This window comes from Poromitra crassiceps (genome assembly GCF_964638095.1).
Source record: "Poromitra crassiceps genome assembly, chromosome: 3".
NCBI lineage: Eukaryota > Metazoa > Chordata > Actinopteri > Beryciformes > Melamphaidae > Poromitra > Poromitra crassiceps.
Window position 1 is genome coordinate 69,473,547 of NC_139625.1, and position 22,329 is coordinate 69,495,875.

A 22,329-nucleotide genomic window follows, 5' to 3' on the forward strand; every position below is an offset into this window, starting at 1 on the left:
GGTCCAACAGGTAAATTAGCTAGTCTGGTCTCCACTAACATTAGTGAAAGTGTTGTTATGAATGATATTAAACAACAACACAACACGGACGAACCATTTTTGTCTTCTTTGTCTGTTTTTGTCTTCAACACGTCAGTTTGTGCCGTCCACCGCCATTATAATGTGTGGACCTCAGGGGTACCCGGAAGTAAATGTAAACATCCCGCTGATTTGGTCTATACGGCAGAAAATGTGACCAACCAACCAGCAACCACAAACCACATTATTTTATTTTGGTTTTATTGTGTGGGTTTGTTTGTTTTGTCTGCCTCATCTTGCCGCCCCCACAAGGTGGCGCCTAAAGTCGCCTATATGCACGAACCGGCCCTGGCTAGCACTTGCCTAGCAATGCGAGACTCATCACTGACTGATGAGTCTTGCGTTGAGGCTAGCACTTGCCAAGTTGCCATACTCTTTAACGAGCAGATGGCCAGTGAGTTTTGTCCTGAAACACACACACACACACACACACACACACACACACACACACACACACACACACACACACACACACACACACACACACACACACACCCCGTCTAGATGGCAGATGACAAGATAATGAGCTGGACTTTAACCTGTGACATGAGCATGCACACAGCACGTGCCTCATCCGACTCACCCACCTGCATGCTCCTTTTACGGGGGTTGATTTATGGCTGGGGTTCCTCCGCCTTTCCGACATGCTGCCACTCCGAACGTTAACTTCCATTATTCGGACTGGCGGTCGTTCACCTTAGAAGCCGCAATGCCGACCTTAGGTTTAGGCGTGGGGGTGGGAGAGGTTAGGTTTTGGGTTAGGGTCTGGGGGAGGTTAGGTTTAGGCATGGGGGGAGGTTAGGTTTGGCGTGGGGGCTGGGAGAGGTTAGTGAAAAACGGGGAATATAGACCCCCTTTCTGAGTGCCGATATTTCGGAGTGGCAGAACGTCGGAGTGGCAGCACGTCGGAGTGGCAGCATGTAACCGCTGTGCTCTAGCCTAGGATGTAGTGTTATGTGTCTATATTTGGAACAGGGGAGATTGGAGGGGTGTGTGTCTAGATTTCCAAAATAAAGATCACATGTTGGGCTCCTCCAGTGTGTTTGCTGCAGAGAAACACCGCCCTCCTGCGGAACACGGCGGTATGGCAAAAATAACAAGCCATAAGGACGAAACCATCTTGAAAAATCGCTTGACAGCCACACATCACCAACACTGCTGAAATTATCGTAAAATAATTCCTCGCATGGTTGAAAGTGGAGAAATTGGCATATTGTCAAACAAATAACGAGACATGACCCTATTTTCGTATGAACTGTTGGTGGCCATTGTTTTGTTCCCCACGCACTGAGAAGAAGTGGTGTAGTCCGGTAGTATTGAAGGCAAAGCTGAAAAAACGGTTTGTTTTTACCGAGAGCGAGCAGCGTAACCGATACTCCCCGTTGCAGCACCGATTTTAAAAACGGTTGTAACTATTCCTTTCATATTTCTGGGTGACTGTCTTGCCTAGATAGCTCGCCATGGCTCTGTGCGGGGGTGTCGGAGCCATGGCTTTGCCCAGCGAGCTCATCGTCCACATCTTCTCCTTTCTGTCTGACCGAGACAAGCTGCGGGCCTCGGCCGTCTGCACCCGCTGGAGGGAGTGTCTCTTCTACCCTGCCCTGTGGACCGAGCTCAAGCTGCGGATAGGTGGCGGCTGCAACGGGACCCCGAGGCTGGAGTTCCTCATGCGGAAGTTCGGCTCGTTCGTGCGGGAGCTGCAGCTGGAGCTCGCCCCGGTGGAAGGCTACCTGAGCCCGCTGAACCACGGCCCGTCCTCCGGCAGGATGGAGCGGCCTCCCGGTGGAACTACAGAGAATGAGCCGCAGTTTTCCGAGCGATGGAAAGACGCGATGGCGACCTATTTGGATCAGGTGCTGTGTGTGCTCGCCAGCATCCGAAACAACAGGTAGCTTAAATTCGACATAAAAATGTCTACCTGGGTGTTTGCTTTGATATAATTTCAGAAAAACGCAAGCAAGAGCTTCTCCATAATGTTATGAAGAGTATTTGGTGCGTAGCACAGCAAGCTGTCAGCTAGCTGACGTTAGCTTGGTAGCTACAAACAAACCCTGACAGTTTACGTAATCGGGTCGTGTCTTTGCAGTGTGGCTAACGTTAGCCCCATCTAACAGTGTTTTTTTATGTTTACCGCTGTCTGTTATTACATTTGCAGCATAATAAGCCGTATACTCATACCTCACTGTGAAGTCAAACGCTTGTCTGCGTTTCTTTTTTAGCCTGCCCTATTTTTCTATGTTGCATTGGTTTTCATACCAGCAACAACAATGCAGAGCTGTTTGTGCCTAGAGAAAGCTTTGTTGGCTGTGAATTGCTGATATCAGCACTGGCACGTAGATATATAGCTTTGGCCTGTTGTGGCATAGAGTACATACTGTATCTCCCTGTGTGCTGTATAACGTTACAGAATATCTGGCTGCCTGGCTCAATTTTTGTGGAAGTGGCCATTCTGTCAAACGCCTAAACTCAAATGGGATTGCAAGGTTCATACTGTAACTTTCTAACTTCAGTGCACTGCAGAGCCACCCCTCTATGAAAAGATCTCCTACATTCTGTATTATTCTCCACAGTTCTTTGTTGTATTGAACTGGCACACACATCCAGAGCGGTGCGGATCATGTCTTCGTTCTGCTGAGGGGGCTGAATGCTTTACTGTTCTCTTATGTTTCCCATTGAGCAGTTTTCAAACATTGTCAGCCTAGAAACCAACCTACCCAGCGAGCACAAAACGTTTTTTCAACGTTGATTTTTAGTTTAAATCTGGGTGATATTGGGTTTGAACGTCTAAGACCTAATTTCACCCTCTTTTCAACCGGCTAAAATGCGGTTACAACGTCAACGTGTAAAAAAACACAATTTGGTTCATCATATTGTTAAAACATTTGTTGTAGTTTGGAATAGAGACAATATTGATAGTGTGTGAATTGGCATTTGTCCATTTTATTGTGTAACTGAGAGTTGAAATCTCGTCTACACGAAAACTACATTTCAACGCATTTTATGTCACATGGAATATCATAAATATGGGACTATATAGGGTATGTGGTGCCAGCAAAAAGCTTCCATGACACAACTATGGTTAATAGTTTAGCGCAATACTGTAAAATAATGAATTCAGTTCCTGCAGCAACGCGCATGTAGCTGTGACTGACTAGACCAAAGCAAGTCTGCACCGGTCTGCACCAAGTGCGGAACGAGGTGCTCTGGGCACGCTAATGTTATTGTAACTATATATCTATGATTGTAACATACTGTATACGAGGCTCTGTGTACCCCCTGAGTCTCTCGTGTTAAAGTTAACTCTCTGTTAACCTCTGAAGCCATACAGCCTACAGACTACAGATGCACACACACACACAACATAATTTTAGTCTGTTACATAATATGATAGTCTCGTACGCATCACATAAAATAACTTGTCCTCCCAATCGTTGACAATTGTGTGTAGTCTAAGTTGTGTGCGAGATAGAGTATATATATGCCCGGCTCTCTGTGTAGTATAAGTAAATCCATAGCTCACGAGGCAGAGCGCAGTGGCTTGCACGTGGGAGATCGGGGTTCGAATCCCGTGTGCGCTCCCGAATTTTTAATTTAAGATGCTGGTGAAATATGGTCTAAATCTGAACGTTCAATAAACGTCTGCAAATAGTGGGTGAAAAAACTTTCACTTTCAAACCTTCCTTGCGCGTATTTTCAACGTTGACCCTAAACGTTTTTTAAACGTCTTTTCAACCGAAAAATGCTCGCTGGGTACTGCGAAATTTAGCCTGGCATCGGCACCGCAGCTCATTACAGCATAATGCTGTTCTTTCTTGTCATTTGGAGACCTAGCAGAAACAGATCAGCAACCTTTGTGTTTGGGCCCAGAGAGAGCCAGAATGTTCTGCAGCTGTGGGTGGGTTTGGTTCTGAGACCTTTGGTTTGGTCTCCTGCTATCAGTCCTGCTATTCCTAATATGAGTTTCACTGTTGAATGAATATAGAGGAGCAAAGGGGTTAGCTGCCTTCCTTTTGGGAACTTTGGTAGTTTCAGAAACTGCCTGTATTTGGGATTTACCTACCCCTAGGTCAGAGTCCTGGTTGGGTACCCGCTGGGTACCTGCACAAAATTAGTGTAATGGGTAAAACAAATACACTTATGTAAATTACGGGGTTGGGGCATGGGTAAAAATGAACTAAATGCAGGCGGCTAATGGGTAGAATAGTCTCAACGCCAGACCCATGAGAGTTCTTACGCTGATACATTGATTGATGATTGATTGATTTCTTTATTTATTTACGTGTCACACACCAATGGTGCCCAGCCCATATGGGCTTGTGAGACGCGACAAAAGCAGATACAAAACTGTGGTTTACAATACTTAAGCTTCCATATTTCAGAATGCAAGATAACAAACAAAAGGACACATGGTGTCATATAGAAAAATAGAACATATTCATTACAAACCTATACAAACAGCATATTTTTTCTTCTTTCCCAGGCATTAGTAATAAATTGAGCTATATCAAAGACTCTCTTATTAAAGAAAAATTCAAGTCTAGGCACATCCTGTAACCAAAAAGCTTCAGGGTGAACAACAAACACTTTTTCATACATTGTGTGTCTCAGGTCATCATATAGAGGGCAGTAAAACACAATGAATTTCATTTTCTATCTCCCCAAGATACACTATGTTACTGCATGCTGCAGAGCTCTCTCTGGGTCTTGGACACTTTCCCTCAGCCGGCTGGTTAGGGAACCGTTCACTTGACCAGTGATGGATTCAGTCCTCCCAAATCAGTAATGACTTTGCGATTAGACGACACGAGAGACGCAGCCCATTTTTTGAACCGCTCTCTCATCGATGCTATGACCTGTCACTCATTCAATTTCAACCCGCCTTCCAAAACCAGCAGTGGCTGTGAAGTGGCACAGACTCACTTATGTAGTATGTGGAGTGCAGCGATTCAACGTAATATTTGAGTCTGGGGAGAGACTATGGGTAGAACAACGTAGGAATATATAAAAAGTAGAGCGCGCACATCCACTCAAATTGCAGGTGCAGGACAAAAGCAATGAAACATATAAAAAGAAATAAAGTCCGCACACTGCTCGACTTGATTTATTTTTATAAAAAATAAATCAACTGGGAGCAAGTTGAGCAGTGTGCGGACTCTATTTCTTTTTATATAGAACAACGTAGGAGCCATGTATGTTTTTCTGAATTCTCAGTATTTTACGGTAATCTGGAGCATCAGGCAGGGGGTGTGTCTGGCAGCTGGTCTGAGGTCTGAGGCAGGCAGAGGGAAGAGAGGAAATGTTTCTGATGCACGTTTTCCGCTTTGTTTACATAACCATCATTTCAAGTATGCATACCGTGCATTGTGTAATGTTATGGACTGCACAAAACATTCAAAACTCAGCTGCGGGGTCAAGGTGATTGATTGGAGACAATACGAGTTGGACAGATACTGTAGGCTAAACTTAGCTCCTTTCATAACTGTATGTCCACATAGGATTTCATCATCGGCCGTATAACAGTCCCTAATCCGTACATAGACTTCCCTGCGACTCTCGTTCTCAAGCTGTCTAAATCAGCGATATGCACGTATTTACAAGTGTCACAGAAACATTTCAAAGCCACCTACTAGATCAGAAGGGTTCATTGTTTCTCGACGGAGGGGTTTGAAAGCTCGATGCTGCTCATAAATGCCTCTTTTTATCCTAATTCTGTGCCAGTCACATAATTTCTTACCGAGCTTTCGGCCAGAGTGGCGCTGTTGAGCGCTGTGACGGCTGGGAGCTCTAACCCGGGAAAAAATAATATCACCAGCACAGAATACATAAGAACATTTGCCCTGGTGTGATTTCTTTTAGCAGTATGTCATAGTCATAAACCATACTCGGACAGCTGCACTTTTTTTATATTGTTAGTTGCAGCCTGATTAGCAGCACTGAGCAAAACAAATCATTTGCCAGCTGTCACTTATAGCTGCAATTTTGCTGTCACATCACAGTGAATGAAAAAACTCTTTTTAATCAACTAATGCAGCGGTCTGAGGAGAGATAACTCACTGTTCCTTGTTTAGAGGTTTGCATACTTCTCACTCATTCCTCCAGCTTGCACACTAAGTAGCTGCACATGAAGCACGAGGCTCACGTGATTGATAGGAAATGGGTTGCATTGAATTTATAAAGTATCACATAATATGTAGATCATTACATTACATTACGTCATTTGGCAGACGCTTTTGTTTGATTGTTGCCAACATGCTTTTGTTCATCTATTTTGGGAAGCAGCAAATTAAGGGCTCTCAACTGCAGTAGTGCAACAAGGAGCAGGGCAGCTTTGGAATCATCATTTTGTGCGTGATGAAAGAAAACTCAAACATCTGCAGTACCAGTAGTAAGCTAGTTTTCACAAAAACAAAAGTAGCTAAGTTTGAACTAATAGTGAAATCTGCCTCCTGTTGTTTTGAAGTGAAAGTGGTTAAAGCCAAACCTGGTATAAGCACTAGGGATGTTCATCAATTATCGAAAATCGATAATCGATCGTTAAGGATTGGAATCGATCCTGTGGCATTTGGATCGATTTTTTAATTATTAAAAAAAAAAAGATTTTTTTTTTTTTTTTTTTTTTGGACTAGGTTTGGGTGGAATTCGTTACTCCTCGCCCCACTCCATTGCACAGCCGACTAACGTGAGGTGGAGCTTCATATAGTCTCTAGTTTTCTGGCTGGGCACGGGCCTTTGTGCCAACAAAACTGTTTTAAACATGGGAAATTCACACCGGCATGCGCCGGGGACAGCAGTGTTGGAGAGGAGACACATTGAAATAAAGAGTTCATTGAGGAGAACACGTTGTCTTTCGTATTTTCTGCCATAGGCATTCATTTTGTAAAAAATGAACATCCCTAATAAGCACTGCCTTCTCTTTTGAAATCCCCAACCGCCCCTGTGTGCTGTGTGTGCTGGGCACACACACAGCGTAGTGAGCGTACAGCCACGGTGACAGAGCTTCCACACAGCGTAGTGAGTGTACAGCCATGGTGACAGAGCTTCCAAGATTGCGCAACAGTGGAGCCATGCAGGCCTTATAGGAATGCCTCCCTGCAATGATTGACATCAGCCCTGACCAATGAGAACCAGACTCAGGCAGGCGGGCAGGGCTCAGGACTGCCGCTGCATCCAGTCATCAGAGCTACAGTAGCGTTGGCTCTCTGGTCAGTGGTCATAATGTGACCAGCTAGCTAGCTGGCCAAAGCCATGACAAGAGTCATGCAAATGGGATTAAATGTGTCAGACTATGGTTTGTATGTGGAAGATACAGCTACTTTCAACTAGGGGTGCACCGATCACGTTTTTTGCCACCGATTGCCGATCGCCTATGGGAAATATCTGCCCAACCGATCATCGACCGATGACCGATTACCGATCACCGATCACCGATCACCGATATATAAACTCCTCAAAGAAAGTTTGGAAACGTTATTTTGGCTCGATTATTTCTCCCCTTTAATAATACCAATTGGCATTGTATTTTATATCGTTGGAAAGCCTGATTAGTGATAGGGCTTTTTTTTTATTTAAAAAAAAAAAAAACCTTAATGAAAAAATTGCCGATCGCCGATCGCATATTTGAGGTCAATATCGGCCGATACAGATTGCTTGCCGATCGATCGGTGCACCCCTACTTTCAACTGCAGCAGACAAGTGATCTGGCTCCCTACTAGTTAGCTACTGTGCTAAAAAAGGAAGAAGCCTGGTTTGATAAGTAGCGCGCTACTGCTAGTTAGCTTGCGATGCTAACGTTATTAGCAGTTCCAATGACGTTAGCATCGTGAGCTAACATACAGGCTTTTGCTAATTGCTAAACCAGATTCTGGGAGATTTACCCAGCATGGAATTTAAGTGAGCTAAAATGTATTGTTGACAATCTTACTGTGCTGTCTATTAGCTAGCTAGAGCATCTTGGCAGCCAACCTGACAGCCAGAAGCTAGCAGCTATCTCAATACTTGTCAAAAACAGCTGTCTTTTGTAAACTAGCAGCTAGTTGGACACCCAGTCTGGCCAGTGCAGAATGCTACTGTAGTCTATCTTCCCAAGGAGCTTACTGCCTTAGTGATTTCAGGCTGTGATATTGTCACTATAAGTCAGTATTTACTGATTCTGTATCAAGTATTTACTCTGAGAAATGAAATAATGAGAAAAGGAACAATTATTGATGGTTAAAACTGAATAATGACATCACAACAGTCTAATCCTAATGCTAAATTAAAATGAGATATTCCTCTAAATAAAAAATAAAAAATAAAAAAACGCCCACACAGTCCTCCCTTGCTTTCAAGCTCAGGAGCCGCCACTCAGGGTGCGAACTACGGGGGAGCTGGGGGGGCTTTGGCTCCCCTTAAAGAAATAGTAGACCCCCTGAAAGCATGACTTGTGAAATTTGGGGGGGTCTCTAAATTATTGACTAATATATATTACCCCATGTATTTTCTATTTCTTTTTCTGTACCTTCATAGTGAATAATGCGTAAAATTACGCTATTTTAATCGTATGATTCAGAGTGTGCTCAATCACTGTCAAATTCACTGTAAGCCCCTATACCGACATGCATGTTATTCTTATCATCACCACATCGAAGCGTGGCGGCGCAGGTGCAAATCAAACGTCACTCACGCGGTCAGGTCAGATTTAAAACAACAGCAAGATGTAAAAAAGAAAACAAGGCAGTTTGACAAACTTTACATTCACGAAGAAAGCAGCCGTCAGTTGAACAACAACAAGTCGCTTCTACTTCAAACGCAGATGTGGAAAAAGTGACGACGTGAAGCTGGAATACCTCTGAGTCCTCCCGCATATGGAGGACTGTTTGTGAGATGCGTCAGGAACTTCACAGTGAGTGGGACATGTGCGTTATGGAGTGGATAAAAGTGTTGGGCAGAGATATCATGTTCTTGTAGATGCAGTGTATATGGAGAAGCCTTTCTGTGCTCTCTCACCCTCCCTCCCTCTCTGCGCGCTTTTCTCTCCTGGAGAGAAAAGTGGAACACGACAAGCTGTATCCATGTCTTTGAGTGTGCTGATTTAAAATGAGTTATACCCCTAAATTGGCCTTCAAATTGCCTCAAATTTCGGCCGCCGCCCTTCGGACAGCGGCTGTAGTGCCCCCCCCCTGTGAAAAAAGTCGGCTCCCCCGAAAGCCACAGTATAGTTCGCACACTGCCGCCACTGATATACCGTATATATATATATATATGGAAAACAATAAAACACAAAAAATGGTAGGCAGATGTGCTTTGTTGGGGTGGCTTTTGGTGTTTAAGAACTAAGGTGTAAGAGTGGCTCTCCTATTGACTTTGTCCTCATCGAAAAAATTGTGAGGATCACTGGTCTAGTGCTAAGTGACAGTCCTTCTCGTCTCTTTTCTCTCTTCCTCCCTCTGCTTCCTTAGAAACCTCCAGAAGCTGAGTCTGTACGGAGACACCTGTAACCTTCATGAAGAGGGTCTGCTGGACAGCTCATACATACACCAGATTCACCAGGGGGACAAGAAGATCAAAGAGTAAGATAGATTATCTCTCCAGACAATACAGTAATGTTCTATGCAGCGGTTCCCAACCTTTTCCCACTCAAGGCCCACTTCGGACCCACATCCGACCGTAAACAGTATGGACGTCAAATCATGTGTTCTCAGAGCACTTTTTATTCCATGATAAAAGGAGCTGTCCATCAGCACCACACATAAATCAGAAAGTGAAAGTGAGGGGCTGTCTGCAATAGGATAATTAATGAATAATTGATTACAAATTAAATAACGGTATCATTCAACAATGGATAAATGCATTCTCATAGATATTGACTGAATTAAATGAATTGAATTGGTGGTCAATCTCCCTCTTTGCACAAATGTATACCTTGATACTGCTGCTGCCCCCACCCCCCCCCCCCCCCTTTAAAGCTCTTCAGGGTTATTTTTGAAGTGAAATTTACCTAAATTTGATTTGAATTGGCATACGCATCTTATAATTCTCTTAGATTGAAATTAGAGAAACCTGTAGTCAATAAAGATAATTCCTCCCCCTCTCTTCATTCCCTCTGCCCTCCTCCCCCCTCTCTCTCTTCATTCCCTCTGCCCTCCTCTCTCTGCAGAATTCAGCAGTTGTACATGGAGCTGTTGTCGAACAGCAGGCAGCTGAGGTGGCTGTCCTGTAGCTTCATGCTGGGTCTGGTGACTCCCTGCTCTTTAGCCTGCCTGTCAAACTCTTCAGCTGGGACCCTGCAGCACCTCAGTCTACTGGACCATCAGCTGGGTATGTGTGTGTTAGGGCTGGGCCATACGGACCAAAAATCATATCTCAGTATTTTTATGCTGAATAACGATACACAATATATATATAATGATAGGAGGGCAGCGGCGTTCCATGCAGGTGAGGGCAGACTGAGAAGGTGCTCTTTGGTCCAAAAAGGGGTAACATTAAGTAATCAAAAAAGCTGAACCAAGGCAGTCTTCAAAGAAAGCCGTGTGTGGCCGAAACATGTTTGCTTTTTAATTTGTCCAGTAATGGACTAAGCATTTATATTAAAGCTTTTTTAAATCTTTGAAGACTGCCTTGGTTCAGCTTTTGTGTGAGCAAAATGTTCAGTTGGTCAAAGGTAGGTCAATGTGAGATGTCACTTTCATTAAAACAAGACTGTGTTCAAAACAAAATTCAAAGAGAGAGCTTCCTTCCCCGTTTTAAAATATACAGCTGCACAATATATCAACATGTAAATGACAATTTATAGAAGATTATGTAGCCTATATTTCCTCTCCTGCTTAACAAGATATACAACTGTGCAAATAATAATAAAAATGTAAACGGAACAAAATAAGACCTGACCAAATACCTCAATATCGATATTCCGACAATATTGTAGGGATGACTATTGGTGTTTTCACAACACATTTTTCATGGTGAGATTTTTGATAATCACCAGTAATGTGGATATAATGAGGGTAAAGGCAAATAATAGAACAGCTAGAAAGGTCTGGCAAGTTCTGAAAATGACATGACTTTACTGTAATGCAGCCTTTAAAACCAGGAAAAGACAACACTTAACACAATATTACGATATCCAAAATCTAAGATGATATCTAGTCTCATATCAATAATCATAATATCAAACAAGGCCTGTATGTTGGTGTGTTTTTATGCCTCCGCCGGCGATAGCCAGGCCGGAGGCATTATGGATCCGGGTTGTCCGTCCGTACGTACGTACGGCTGTCCGTACGGCTGTCCGTCCGTCCGTACGATGTTTGTTAACGCGATATCTGAGGAACGCCTGGACGGAATTTCATCAAATTTGCCTCAAACATCGACTTAGACTCAAGGATGATCTGATTAGATTTTGGTGGTCAAAGGTCAAAGGTCAAGGTCACTGTGACCTCTCGAACGCCATTTTCAAGCTTGTTAACGCGATATCTGAGGAACGCCTGGACGGAATTTCATCAAATTTGCCTCAAACATCGACTTAGACTCAAGGATGATCTGATTAGATTTTGGTGGTCAAAGGTCAAAGGTCAAGGTCACTGTGACCTCTCGAACGCCATTTTCAAGCTTGTTAACGCGATATCTCAGGAATGCCTTGACGGAATTTAATCAAACTTGTCTCAAACATCGACTTGGAGTCAAGGATGAACTGATTAGATTTTGGTGGTCAAAGGTCAAGGTGAGCTCTCCAACGCCATTTTCAAGCTTGTTAACGCGATATCTCAGGAATGCCTTGACGGAATTTAATCAAACTTGTCTCAAACATCGACTTGGACTCAAGGATGAACTGATTACATTTTGGTGGTCAAAGTTCAAGGTCACTGTGACCTCACACACCCAATTTCCAAGCTCTGTAACGCAACATCACAGGAGCGCCTTGACGGAATCTCTTCCAATTTGCCTCAAATGGCGATTTGGACTCCAGAATGAACTAATGGCGGAGGCATAAGTCCGCGTTGCGGTCGTTCTAGTTTGTTATGTTTCCGTTTGTTTTGTGTTTTTGTTTTGTGTTGTGTTATTGTGGGGAGGGGAGGGAGGTGGTATATGTATGGGATGTTTGTATTGTATTTTATATTGTTGTTTAAATGTGTTAAATGAAAATAATAAATACACTGTTGGGGGGGAAAAAATCATAATATTACATATATCAATAATCAACAATATCAATCCACCTTATTTTTGAATGCCCCGCTGTAAAAAATAATTATGGGTACAAGGTCTGGTTTAAGTGACCTGATTGTTGCAGCTTGCCATTTCCTAAAACGGTTTATTTGAAAACTCTGCAGGCTATACTCCCTTCTTTAGCTGGCAGAATTCCTCCCCCATAAACTAACATAACTTGGCCAATAAGTATGTAAACAAATGGTAATGTCTTCATGATGTAGAATGCAGAGGACATGTAACTGTTTAGTTAAACTTGCATTCCAGGAATATTGTATTTACTGCGCTGCTCCAGATAACGTAGTTGGCTCGAGACTGTTTCGTCCTGAAACCCACTCGCTTTGCGCCAGAACACAATCGATTTGGGGGTGGAACACGCCAGGATTGGCCAACGCCAACGCCAGTGCCCAGAACTGTCGAATCAAATCATCGACAGAGACGCTATGGCCCGCCTCCCAGTATTTTCAGTGTATCAGAGATAGATAGAGAACGTTAGAAATATAGCCAACCTGATCCGCTCGCCCAGACGGGTGTCAAGCTGTCAGCAACAAGGCTGGGAGGATCACACCGGAAGAAAAACCCATAGGCATCATGGCAGCCAGAAATAAGGTGGATACTGTCGATATATTGGCGACCCCTAGTGTGTGTGTCTGCAGTAGTCGTGACAATACATTATATTTGTATAGCACTTTTCAAGACAGTCACTAACATCTCTCTTTTTCCCTCATCTCACCTAACCCAACGTCAGGTCCGCTCATCTCGCCATCAGAGTTGGATCGTCTCTCTAACCTGCAATCTCTGGCTCTGGATTTCTGTGATCTGACCTCGGAGCTGTGTGGTCTGCTGGCATCTCCACGCCGCGCCCCGCTGCATCGCCTCTCCCTGCTGCTCAACAGCGCCGCCCTGGAGTTCAAGCATTTAGAAGGGACAGCCACCGAGGATGACTGGAAGGCATTGGTAATGTAATAACTGGTGGTTCCCAAAGTACATATTGTCCCAATTAAACTATTTATAGCAGTAACCGTTTTAATCCAATGTTGCACTCTCACCGCTAATAGCTGGATTGCGCAATCATATGTTTCCACAAAGAAAAAGCCTATTACTACATAGACAAATAATTATTCATATGCTGCTGCCACTGATTATCACTGGTATGCACAATTTAAATTACAGTTCAGGTATTTATCTCATACTGAGCAGGACATATTCATAATCAGCATATTCAAAACTCCAAACGAATACTTTTTGCTTTTTATTCCAGAGACAGAAATAGATTTTTGCCCGTTTGTACTTGAGGTGTCATATTGAGTCAGGTTTATTTGCAGAGCACTCAACAAACGGGTTTGTAACAAGGTGCTCCACAGAAAGCTGGAGACAAAAACATCAAGCAAGGAGACAAGAATACAATACATACACACACAAAAATGTCAGTAGAGAGCCATTCTTATACATTCTCTAATTGTTAGCTTCTTCCTTCTTGTAAATAATGGTGAAGTTTAACAGTCCATCCATTTGCTGGGGACCCCGTCGAAGCCGCTCAAAGACCCCTGGTGGTCACCGGACCCCATGTGGAGAACCACACAGTAGCGTTTCATTGTGACTTTTCATGGGCTGTTCTCACTATTACCATTGTACAATGTAACATGATGATCACTTGGCTGCCGTTCTGACTATAAAAGCATCTGCCCCAGCGCGGAGTGCGCACGTGATCTGCGGAGGTCTGCCTTGCGGGGCCTCGCTCGACTCTCGAAATGGAGAAAATGGCTGCCTATTGCATGTAACTTTGCAGAATTTCTACCCCATAACTTGGGCAATTGTATGTAACATCCAAAATAAAGCAAACGGTAATGTCTAAGAATGCAAAGAAATGCAACTGGCTCGTTAAAATCGCATTCCAGGATATCGTTAGTTAACGTAGGTAAGGGCTACCTGCGGCTGTCACCCGCGTAGCACCACAATACGCTGAATCCTACTCGATTTGGGGGCGGAACACGCCAGGATTGGCCAAAGCCAAATCGGCTTGTAAATCCATGACAGGATCCGTGACAGAATGAGCGGACAAACCCTAATAAAGAGGCCGTCGCCGGCCTAAAAATAAAGGCTTTGATATAACCAAAAGCCTATGGCTCCTAGTCTGCAAATAAAACACAATGACAAAAGCCATAGTAATTTATACTCAGGTGTGCATAAACTACAGGTTAAGGGCCTGTGTCCACCTAGCGTCTTTTTCCGACGTTAAACGCTGGGAGTGCACTGGGGAACGCTGATCCCAGCGCACAATATACAAGGAAGCAGTCTGCAAGTAATGTTAGTTCAGCTTGATAGCTGACAGCTAGCAAGCTAATAACACAGGTAGGCTATGCTATTAAAAGCAGTAAGCACAACACTCACCAGAAATATTAAGTGTCTAGCCGATCTGCTGCCACAATTGAGCCGTTCTGTCTCTGTAGCGATAGTTTTTCCATATGATTAGTTACCAGAAAAGGAGCAGCCGACACCAGCGTCTTTCTGAAAAGTTAAAATATTTTCAGCTTGAAGTAGGAGTGGGCTATACAGAGGTCAAAAACACTTTTTTGGTCATTTTTATTAGGTCTGAGTTTTTTTTAATTCCATTTGACCTATCTCAACATGAAATGACAAATTTTTTGGCCTGGGGTCCAAGAAAAAAGTGTGCAGGGCACAAATCCTAGATGACCGCCGTTTTCCCTGAAAAATCAAATTTTTAGCCATAACTTTGTCATTTTTGGGTCTTTTTACTTGGTTTTAGTGTCTAACCCTATGTTTTTGGGGTCAAGCAATCTATTTATGCATCTAGAAATAGTTACAAACCATCAGATATTGAGTTAATACCTTTTTTGACCAAATTTACCTATTTTTTCACCTTAATTAGCATATTTCACTTCAATTTCAGGGGCATTGCTTAAAACATAACAGTTTACTCCTATAAAGTCCCAGGCTCTTGAAACTGCCACAGGCACAACCTGCTGCCCGATAGTGTCCTGGATGTCATCAGTGCCATGTGGTCGCTGCCAAATTTAATCTCCGGTAGCAACGTGCATCAGGTGATCCACACGGAAGGCTCCATCCCCATTATCATCCAGGTAAAACCCAATATACCCTCATCCCAAATGACAGCAAGTGATTGGTTGGGCTGGAGCATAAGTTCTTCCTGAGAGATCCCCTCTGCCTTTCTGGCTCCTCCTCCTCACAAGGAAATACCACCTCAGCTTGGTAATCATCCCCGAGGAGCACAATTAGGTTCTCAATCATCTCTTTTTCGGATAACTCTCTGGTATTGGATCTCTTGCCTCAAGTAAGCCTTCAGCTCAGGTGACTTCATAAGGACAAGTGCCTTCACTTGAGTGAGTAGTAACAGATGTAATAGGGCCTATTACATCTATTAAATAGGCCCTCCATGTTCTTTGCACTTCACAAGAAGTTTTCAACAAAATCATTGGCCCTCACTTTCTTTTGCAGGTTCTCTCTCAACCTGTTTCTTCTTCTCTTTCTGTTTGTTACTCCATGTCACCTCCATTGCATCTAGGTGTTTAAGGACAGCTGTGGTTGACTGCTCAACTTCACTGCCATGTCTATCTGTTAGCATAAAGGTCATCTTTGATCCCCTTTGCCTTGAACATCCTATGTGAGTGTTGGGCTGACTGGGCAGCAAGATATCCACACTTGGACAAGTACCTCTCTGCATTCAGGTTGTTTGTGGGCGGGTTTTTCCGTTGGTCTGCAGTCAGTGTATAGAGAGGAGTTGCTCATACAGCATCAGGATCAACATCCTAATACTCATGTTTGCACTGCAATTCTACTCCTTTCGCGGCCTGGACACATCTCTCCAAGAAGAAGGTGATCAAGATCACTTTGTGGAGCATTGTCTTCCATTTTTACATGTGTCCACTCTACATGATAACTAAGGCTGTCAGCTGTCAGCAAGGTCACTGCAGAGCTTGGGAAGCATGTCAACCAGCAAATCCTGGCTTGCTGTCTCAACGCAGTTGAGGAAGGGCATTGTCACCCTGTACGTAAAATTAGCAAGTGCTTTGAAGTCTTTCTCAAGGTAAATGTTGCATGCTCGAACAAGAAGATTATTTAGCAGTGTCTCAAGTAGCTGTTTGATGTAGGGAATGCAATCATAGACTGCACCTGCCTCGTATCCAAGTCTAGTAAAGCATCTCTCTTTGTAGAGGCTAAATGACTTGTGGACCCCAGCTTCCTCTAGAATCAAGTCAAACTGTTCTTCTAGGGATGTTGTCTTCCCATCTCCCTCATGTGATTACAGTAATGTTGACTTATTACAGCGGAGGGCCTATTTCACAATAAAATTCACCATACAGTATTTTGTAGTGAAATAAGTTAAATGTTGTGAAATGTTGGTAATAATTAGCAGTGTAGGGTTGCTATTAATATTATTATGGTATGTCAAATTTAACCTGTTGTCTGTTTTTTCTAAAATTTACCAATAAATATTAGGTCTACGGGCATGGTTCAAAATTGAGGTAAAGAAGGGTAAATTTGGTCAAAAGTATGTATTAACTCAATATATGATGGTTTGTGACTACTTCTAGATGCATAACTAGATTGCTTGACCCCCAAAACATAGGGTTAGACACCACAACCAAGTAAAAAGACCCAGAAATGACAAAGTTATGGCTAGAAATGTGATTTTTCAGGGAAAACGGTGGTCATCTTGGATTTGTGCCCTGCACACTTTTTTCTTGGACCTGAAGCCAATAATTTTGTCATTTCATGTTGAGATAGGGCAAATGGAATACAAAAAAACTGAGACCTAAGCAAAACAAAAAATGACCCATTTATAGCCCACTTAAGCCCTGAGTTATTGCTGTGTCAGCTAGATTTAGTTAGACATATTCTCTCTGAAGCCCTCTGAGACATGCTTGTGAATTACGGCTATACAAATAAACTTGACTTGACTTGATTTAGTGATAAGCAAGACAACAGTAAACTGACAGATTTTTGTATTGAGTTTGGCGTGACACATATGATAGCGATGCGAGCTGGAGGTTTGTTGCTAAGCAACTTAGCAACAACATGCCAGACGTTTACCGCAAGAATAGACAAAAATGCAGAATTGTCCAGGGCCTCCTTCAGGTTTGACTAAGTGGCAGCCTCCATGTGGACAGGAGGGGATCATGTCTATGTTCCCCGGGTTCTATATTCCCCGTTTTTCACTAACCCTAAACCTAACCTCCCCCAGACCCTAACCCAAAAACCTAACCTCTCCCACCCCCCACGCCTAAACCTAACCTCCCCCAGACCCTAACCCAAAACCTAACCTCTCCCAGGGAACATAGCGGGGAACATAGGACCCTATTTGGGAAAAGCGGGGAACATAGGACCCGGGGAACATAGGACCCGGGGAACATAGGGATGACCCCGACAGGAGTCAAGTTGATCTCCTGTCCTCAGGTTCAGGGACTCTCCTTCAGGTTTGACTAAGTGGCAGCCTCCATGTGGACAGGAGTCAAGTTGATCTCCTGTCCTCAGGTTCAGCTCAGGGATTCCGCTAGACATTTTCCCAGACGGCCAGTGCAGCCGGTAACGTTCCAAAATTCCGGCCCTATCGAATATTTACCAGCCACTATGTTTCCTAAATAAACGTTTTGAATCAATTTATTTCTCTATAGTCTATTCTTTATAGCCTCTATAGTCGTAGTCGATCATATTTATTCCAGTGTTGTCATTAAGAGGCCGATTTCGCAGCAAGAATATTTAATTGGTCGGCACGTCGTTCTCGGTAAGGACGCTTTCGTTATTGAAACAGACAACATGCATGCATGCTCCTACTGTAGCCTATCTATCTCCATTTGCAGACACTCATGAACCCATATCTTCTGGACATTGCCTTGATGAAAAAACAACGTAGCGTTAGCTAAAAGTAATAAGTGCGACAGTGTCAGTGCAGACAGCACACAACTTGAATCCCCAGCAATAGGCTACGCACCTTAACTCATTGAGTGCCAGCCACTTTTGGAGAACGGAAGCTCCCAGTGCCAGAGTTTCAGAGCGTTTTCAGTGATTTCTCGAGGCCCACAGAATATTGTGTGATATTACTATGTAAACACCGAACACGCACAAAGAACGAGGATACTCTCTTCTATCATCTGCAAAAAAAAGTTTATTGATACCATTTTCCGTTCTTTAGTTATGAGCCGGAGAAGATAGGCTGTTTTGAGCAAAAAGACAGGTTTCAAATTATAAGCTGAGATATTCAGCCTTTTGTGAAATGAAGCATTTCAAGCACATTCACTGACTCTAGCTAATATTTTCTGATGTAGTGACGTGGTGTAGTTCTGTGGAGCCTGCGTGCCCCACCCCCCTCTCCCCCCCTCAGCTGCAAACTCCTCCCCACACGCACCCAGTCTATTTTCGGAGCCTCCGTTTTTGCGCTGGGCGGCTCCCAGCGCGACAAGGAAATGCCAAACGGGACTGCAGGGAAAGGTTTGGCCCTTCGGCGTCGGGTGCTGCCTTTCTGGCGGGTAATCGCGTGGAGAAACTATATGCAGACAGACAGACAGAGGCAGAGGAGCTCAGTTGTGGGCGCGGATTGACTGATGTTCGCAGCCAACTTCAGCTGCAGACAGAGCAATCTATATGGCTCTGGCTGCAGCATGCATCGGTTTCTCTTTGATCACGGCTTTTTCCTGCAGTTTTCCGGACCTTTCTGTAATCTGGATAGCACTGTCGCCACCTAATGAGTCCGTAAAATAGGTTATACACCTTCAATAGCTCCCATATTTGTACAGGAGATGCCTGATGCTTTGATCCACGTCCCACCGTCAAAAAACGCAATTGACGAACATACTCGTCCTTGGCACTCTACGTTACTAAACGAAATGACGAACATACTCGTCCATGGCACTCAATGAGTTAATCTCTCCCACTCCATACCTGGCACCTGCGGCAGCTCTCCTGCACTCGTTCTCGGCTCCCATGCGGCTTTATTTGTGGTAAGCATTTTGATTCATCTCCTCATCATACGAACCAAGCGCGAGCCATTGATTGATTGATTGATTGATTCGCCCGAGTAGGTAAAAAGGCTTTTTACCTCCGCTAAATTGACAGCCTACGTCGGGTCGCTTTCGCTTTTGATGGCGGCAGGCACGCTTCTGTTTCTTTCCTGCCGTCTTGCTGGCCTGAAGTAGGCTACTTGTCGTTGCATGATCTCAATTAAAAAAAGGACTGGCCTAGCAAGGGATGTCTTTTATGACATTTCGGTTTCCTCCTGTGTGTTTCCTCACAGCGGGTCCAGCGCTGGCCGGCGGGACTGATGCTGCTTGTGTGGCTTTTAAACGGCGCTCTACACTAACGAAAGCGTCTGCTATATTTTTCTTTTTCACCAACACTCAACATACAGGGGCCGGTGACCTTTTAATTTGCCGGCCCACGGCAACAAATACCCGCTAAAAGCCGGCAATTGCTGGCTAACGGAATCCCTGGTTCAGCTCTCCTTCAGGTTTGACTAAGTGGCAGGCTCCATGTGGACAGGAGTCAAGTTCATCTCCTCCTGTCCTCAGGTTCGTGTGAGTGCCAACCTGCGAGTGTACATCATGGCCCTGGAGGTGGACAGCTCAGATCTCCTCCGGGTGCTGAAGCCCAGCCTTCCTCTGGAGCGCCTGCACCTGGACAGCTACAGCACCCTGGTGACCGACGCCACCCTGGAGCTCATCTCCCAGCAGTACAACAAAACACTGACTCACTTCCTGCTCCTGAGGGACAACGATGCCGACTTTCCTGACCTCAGCGTCAATCGCAACGAAGACCCGCTGGTCCTCCTGGCATGGAGGTGTACTCAGCTGGCCGTGCTGGTGATTCACGGTGAGTGAAAACTGGGCTTAGCTTTGCATGTTAACGTTTGGTTAGATGCAATATCTACAGAAAAGCAGTTTCCTGTGTGGGAGACAACATCTCAGACATGGTGACGCATTTTTTAAATAATCCACTACACTTTGTACGCACTCATTTCCCAATACAGACGCAAATTATATACCCCAACAAATATTTTGGGGATAACCTTAAACAAGAGAAATATGTGAGGGACACACACACACACACACACACACACACACACACACACACACACACACACACACACACACTCTCACACTCTCACACTCACTTTTCTGTCTCTCCCTCTTTTCAGTCCCAAAGTTTCAAAGTTTCAAATTAATTCCTGAATTATTTTGTTAAATAAATATTTAATTAGTAATATTGTTGTTGGTCAAATTGTATTTGGCATTAGTAAATAAAAATAAAAATACAGAGTGATAAGAGTGATAACACGTGTTATAGAGGCTATTTTGCACGGATATACAGTACAGGTGTGCCTTGAGATTTTGTCTTGCCCTTTGGTGTGCCTCGGTCTCAAAAATTTTAAAAACCACTCATCTCATTTTGTGAGTGCATCCTTCAATTACAGATTGACACGCATTTTGTTTAACTGGAATTAGGTCGAAGTTCCATTTGACTGAGTGATCAACCATGTGGGACATGTGACTGGGTGATCAACCATGTGGGACATGTGACTGGGTGATCAACCATGTGGGACATGTGACTGGGTGATCAACCATGTGGGACATGTGACTGGGTGATCAACCATGTGGGACATGTGACTGAGTGATCAACCATGTGGGACATGTGACTGGGTGATCAACCATGTGGGACATGTGACTGGGTGATCAACCATGTGGGACATGTGACTGAGTGATCAACCATGTGGGACATGTGACTGGGTGATCAACCATGTGGGACATGTGACTGAGTGATCAACCATGTGGGACATGTGACTGAGTGATCAACCATGTGGGACATGTGACTGAGTGATCAACCATGTGGGACATGTGACTGAGTGATCAACCATGTGGGACATGTGACTGAGTGATCAACCATGTGGGACATGTGACTGGTTGCTAGTAATAAAAGAAAGGCCCAATCCCAAATACACAAATGCCATTCATTCATTTGTTCATTCTGAACCTATTACATTTTGGTTCAAGGCCACTGTCACTTTGAAAGAACATTGTTGCATCATTATTAACTACTGAAATTAGCAAAAAATATTCCAACCTACCTCACCCCATCTGTCTCTAGGCTACACAGTCTGGTCCCATAACCTGGTGGCCATTTCTCGACTTCGAGGTTCCAGTCTTCGCGTCTTGGCTGTGTCTGATGAGAGCATCGACTTTGACCAAGACCAGTTGGTGTATGTGGAGGGCGACCCGGTCCACAACCTGCACAAGGAGGTGTCGCTGGGGCTGGGCCGCGTCTGGCACCCATGCCTGGATTCCAACCTGGTTCTATCCGAACCCACCCAGCACTTCCACCGCGAGCTGCAGGCTTTCAGCATGGGCATGTAGGGCAGATCCAACACAACACAGCCTAAACATGGGGAGGGCAAATCCAACACAACACAGCCTAAAGTGCGTTAAAGTGCGACAGACTGGGCCAGACAGAACCAGCCAGGCCAGCTCAGACCTCTAAAACAGGCTGACATCCTAAGTTAGACCTGACACCTAAACCCAAACCAGTGGACAGATTTAATCATTTTACAAATGACACTTAGATATTGGTTCTTTCTGGATGTCCTACCAATCCATGATCTCTCCCCTCGAAGAATACTTTAGAGCTCATTTCATGAGGAATTTTATTTTTTATTTTCCTGCTTCTTGAAATATCCCCCCCCCCCCCCCCCTTCCTTGTCTGGCCTGGCCCAGTCTGGTCTGGTCTTGCCTACAACATGCATTCAGAGTTAAATGTCCTCCCTTCACCGTAATAACTTCCCAAGCCTCTGTATAATGTAACTTCGATTTTTTTTTTCATCCTTTTTTATTTGATTGTTTTTCCTCTCCTCTCCCTGTTCTGTGTATAGAGTGATCTTGTTTTTCCTGTGTGCTGTTTCCCCTGCCTGTATAGGCTCTGTGTATATTTAAATACAGCTATATTACTATCCTGTTCACAACTCGAATGGGAAAGGCAGGCGGCTTGAGTGATTGATTGGTGGGAGAGGGGTGTGTGGGAGGGAGATTTGGGGGCGGGAGTGGGGTGGGA

General features: G+C 44.2%; 1 protein-coding gene across 1 annotated transcript; it reads left to right on the forward strand.

Moving 5' to 3' along the window:
- Nucleotides 1-1,538: 1,538 nt before the first annotated feature.
- Nucleotides 1,539-21,638, forward strand: fbxo33 (F-box protein 33; the record flags this gene model as incomplete). The annotated part of the gene is made up of 6 exons (XM_083633321.1): nt 1,539-1,966; nt 9,516-9,626; nt 10,214-10,374; nt 13,004-13,212; nt 19,800-20,100; nt 21,373-21,638. The coding sequence occupies 6 exons, from the start codon at nt 1,539-1,541 to the stop codon at nt 21,636-21,638; spliced, it is 1,476 nt and encodes a 491-aa protein (XP_083489447.1).
- Between the last annotated feature and the right edge of the window lie 691 nt (nt 21,639-22,329).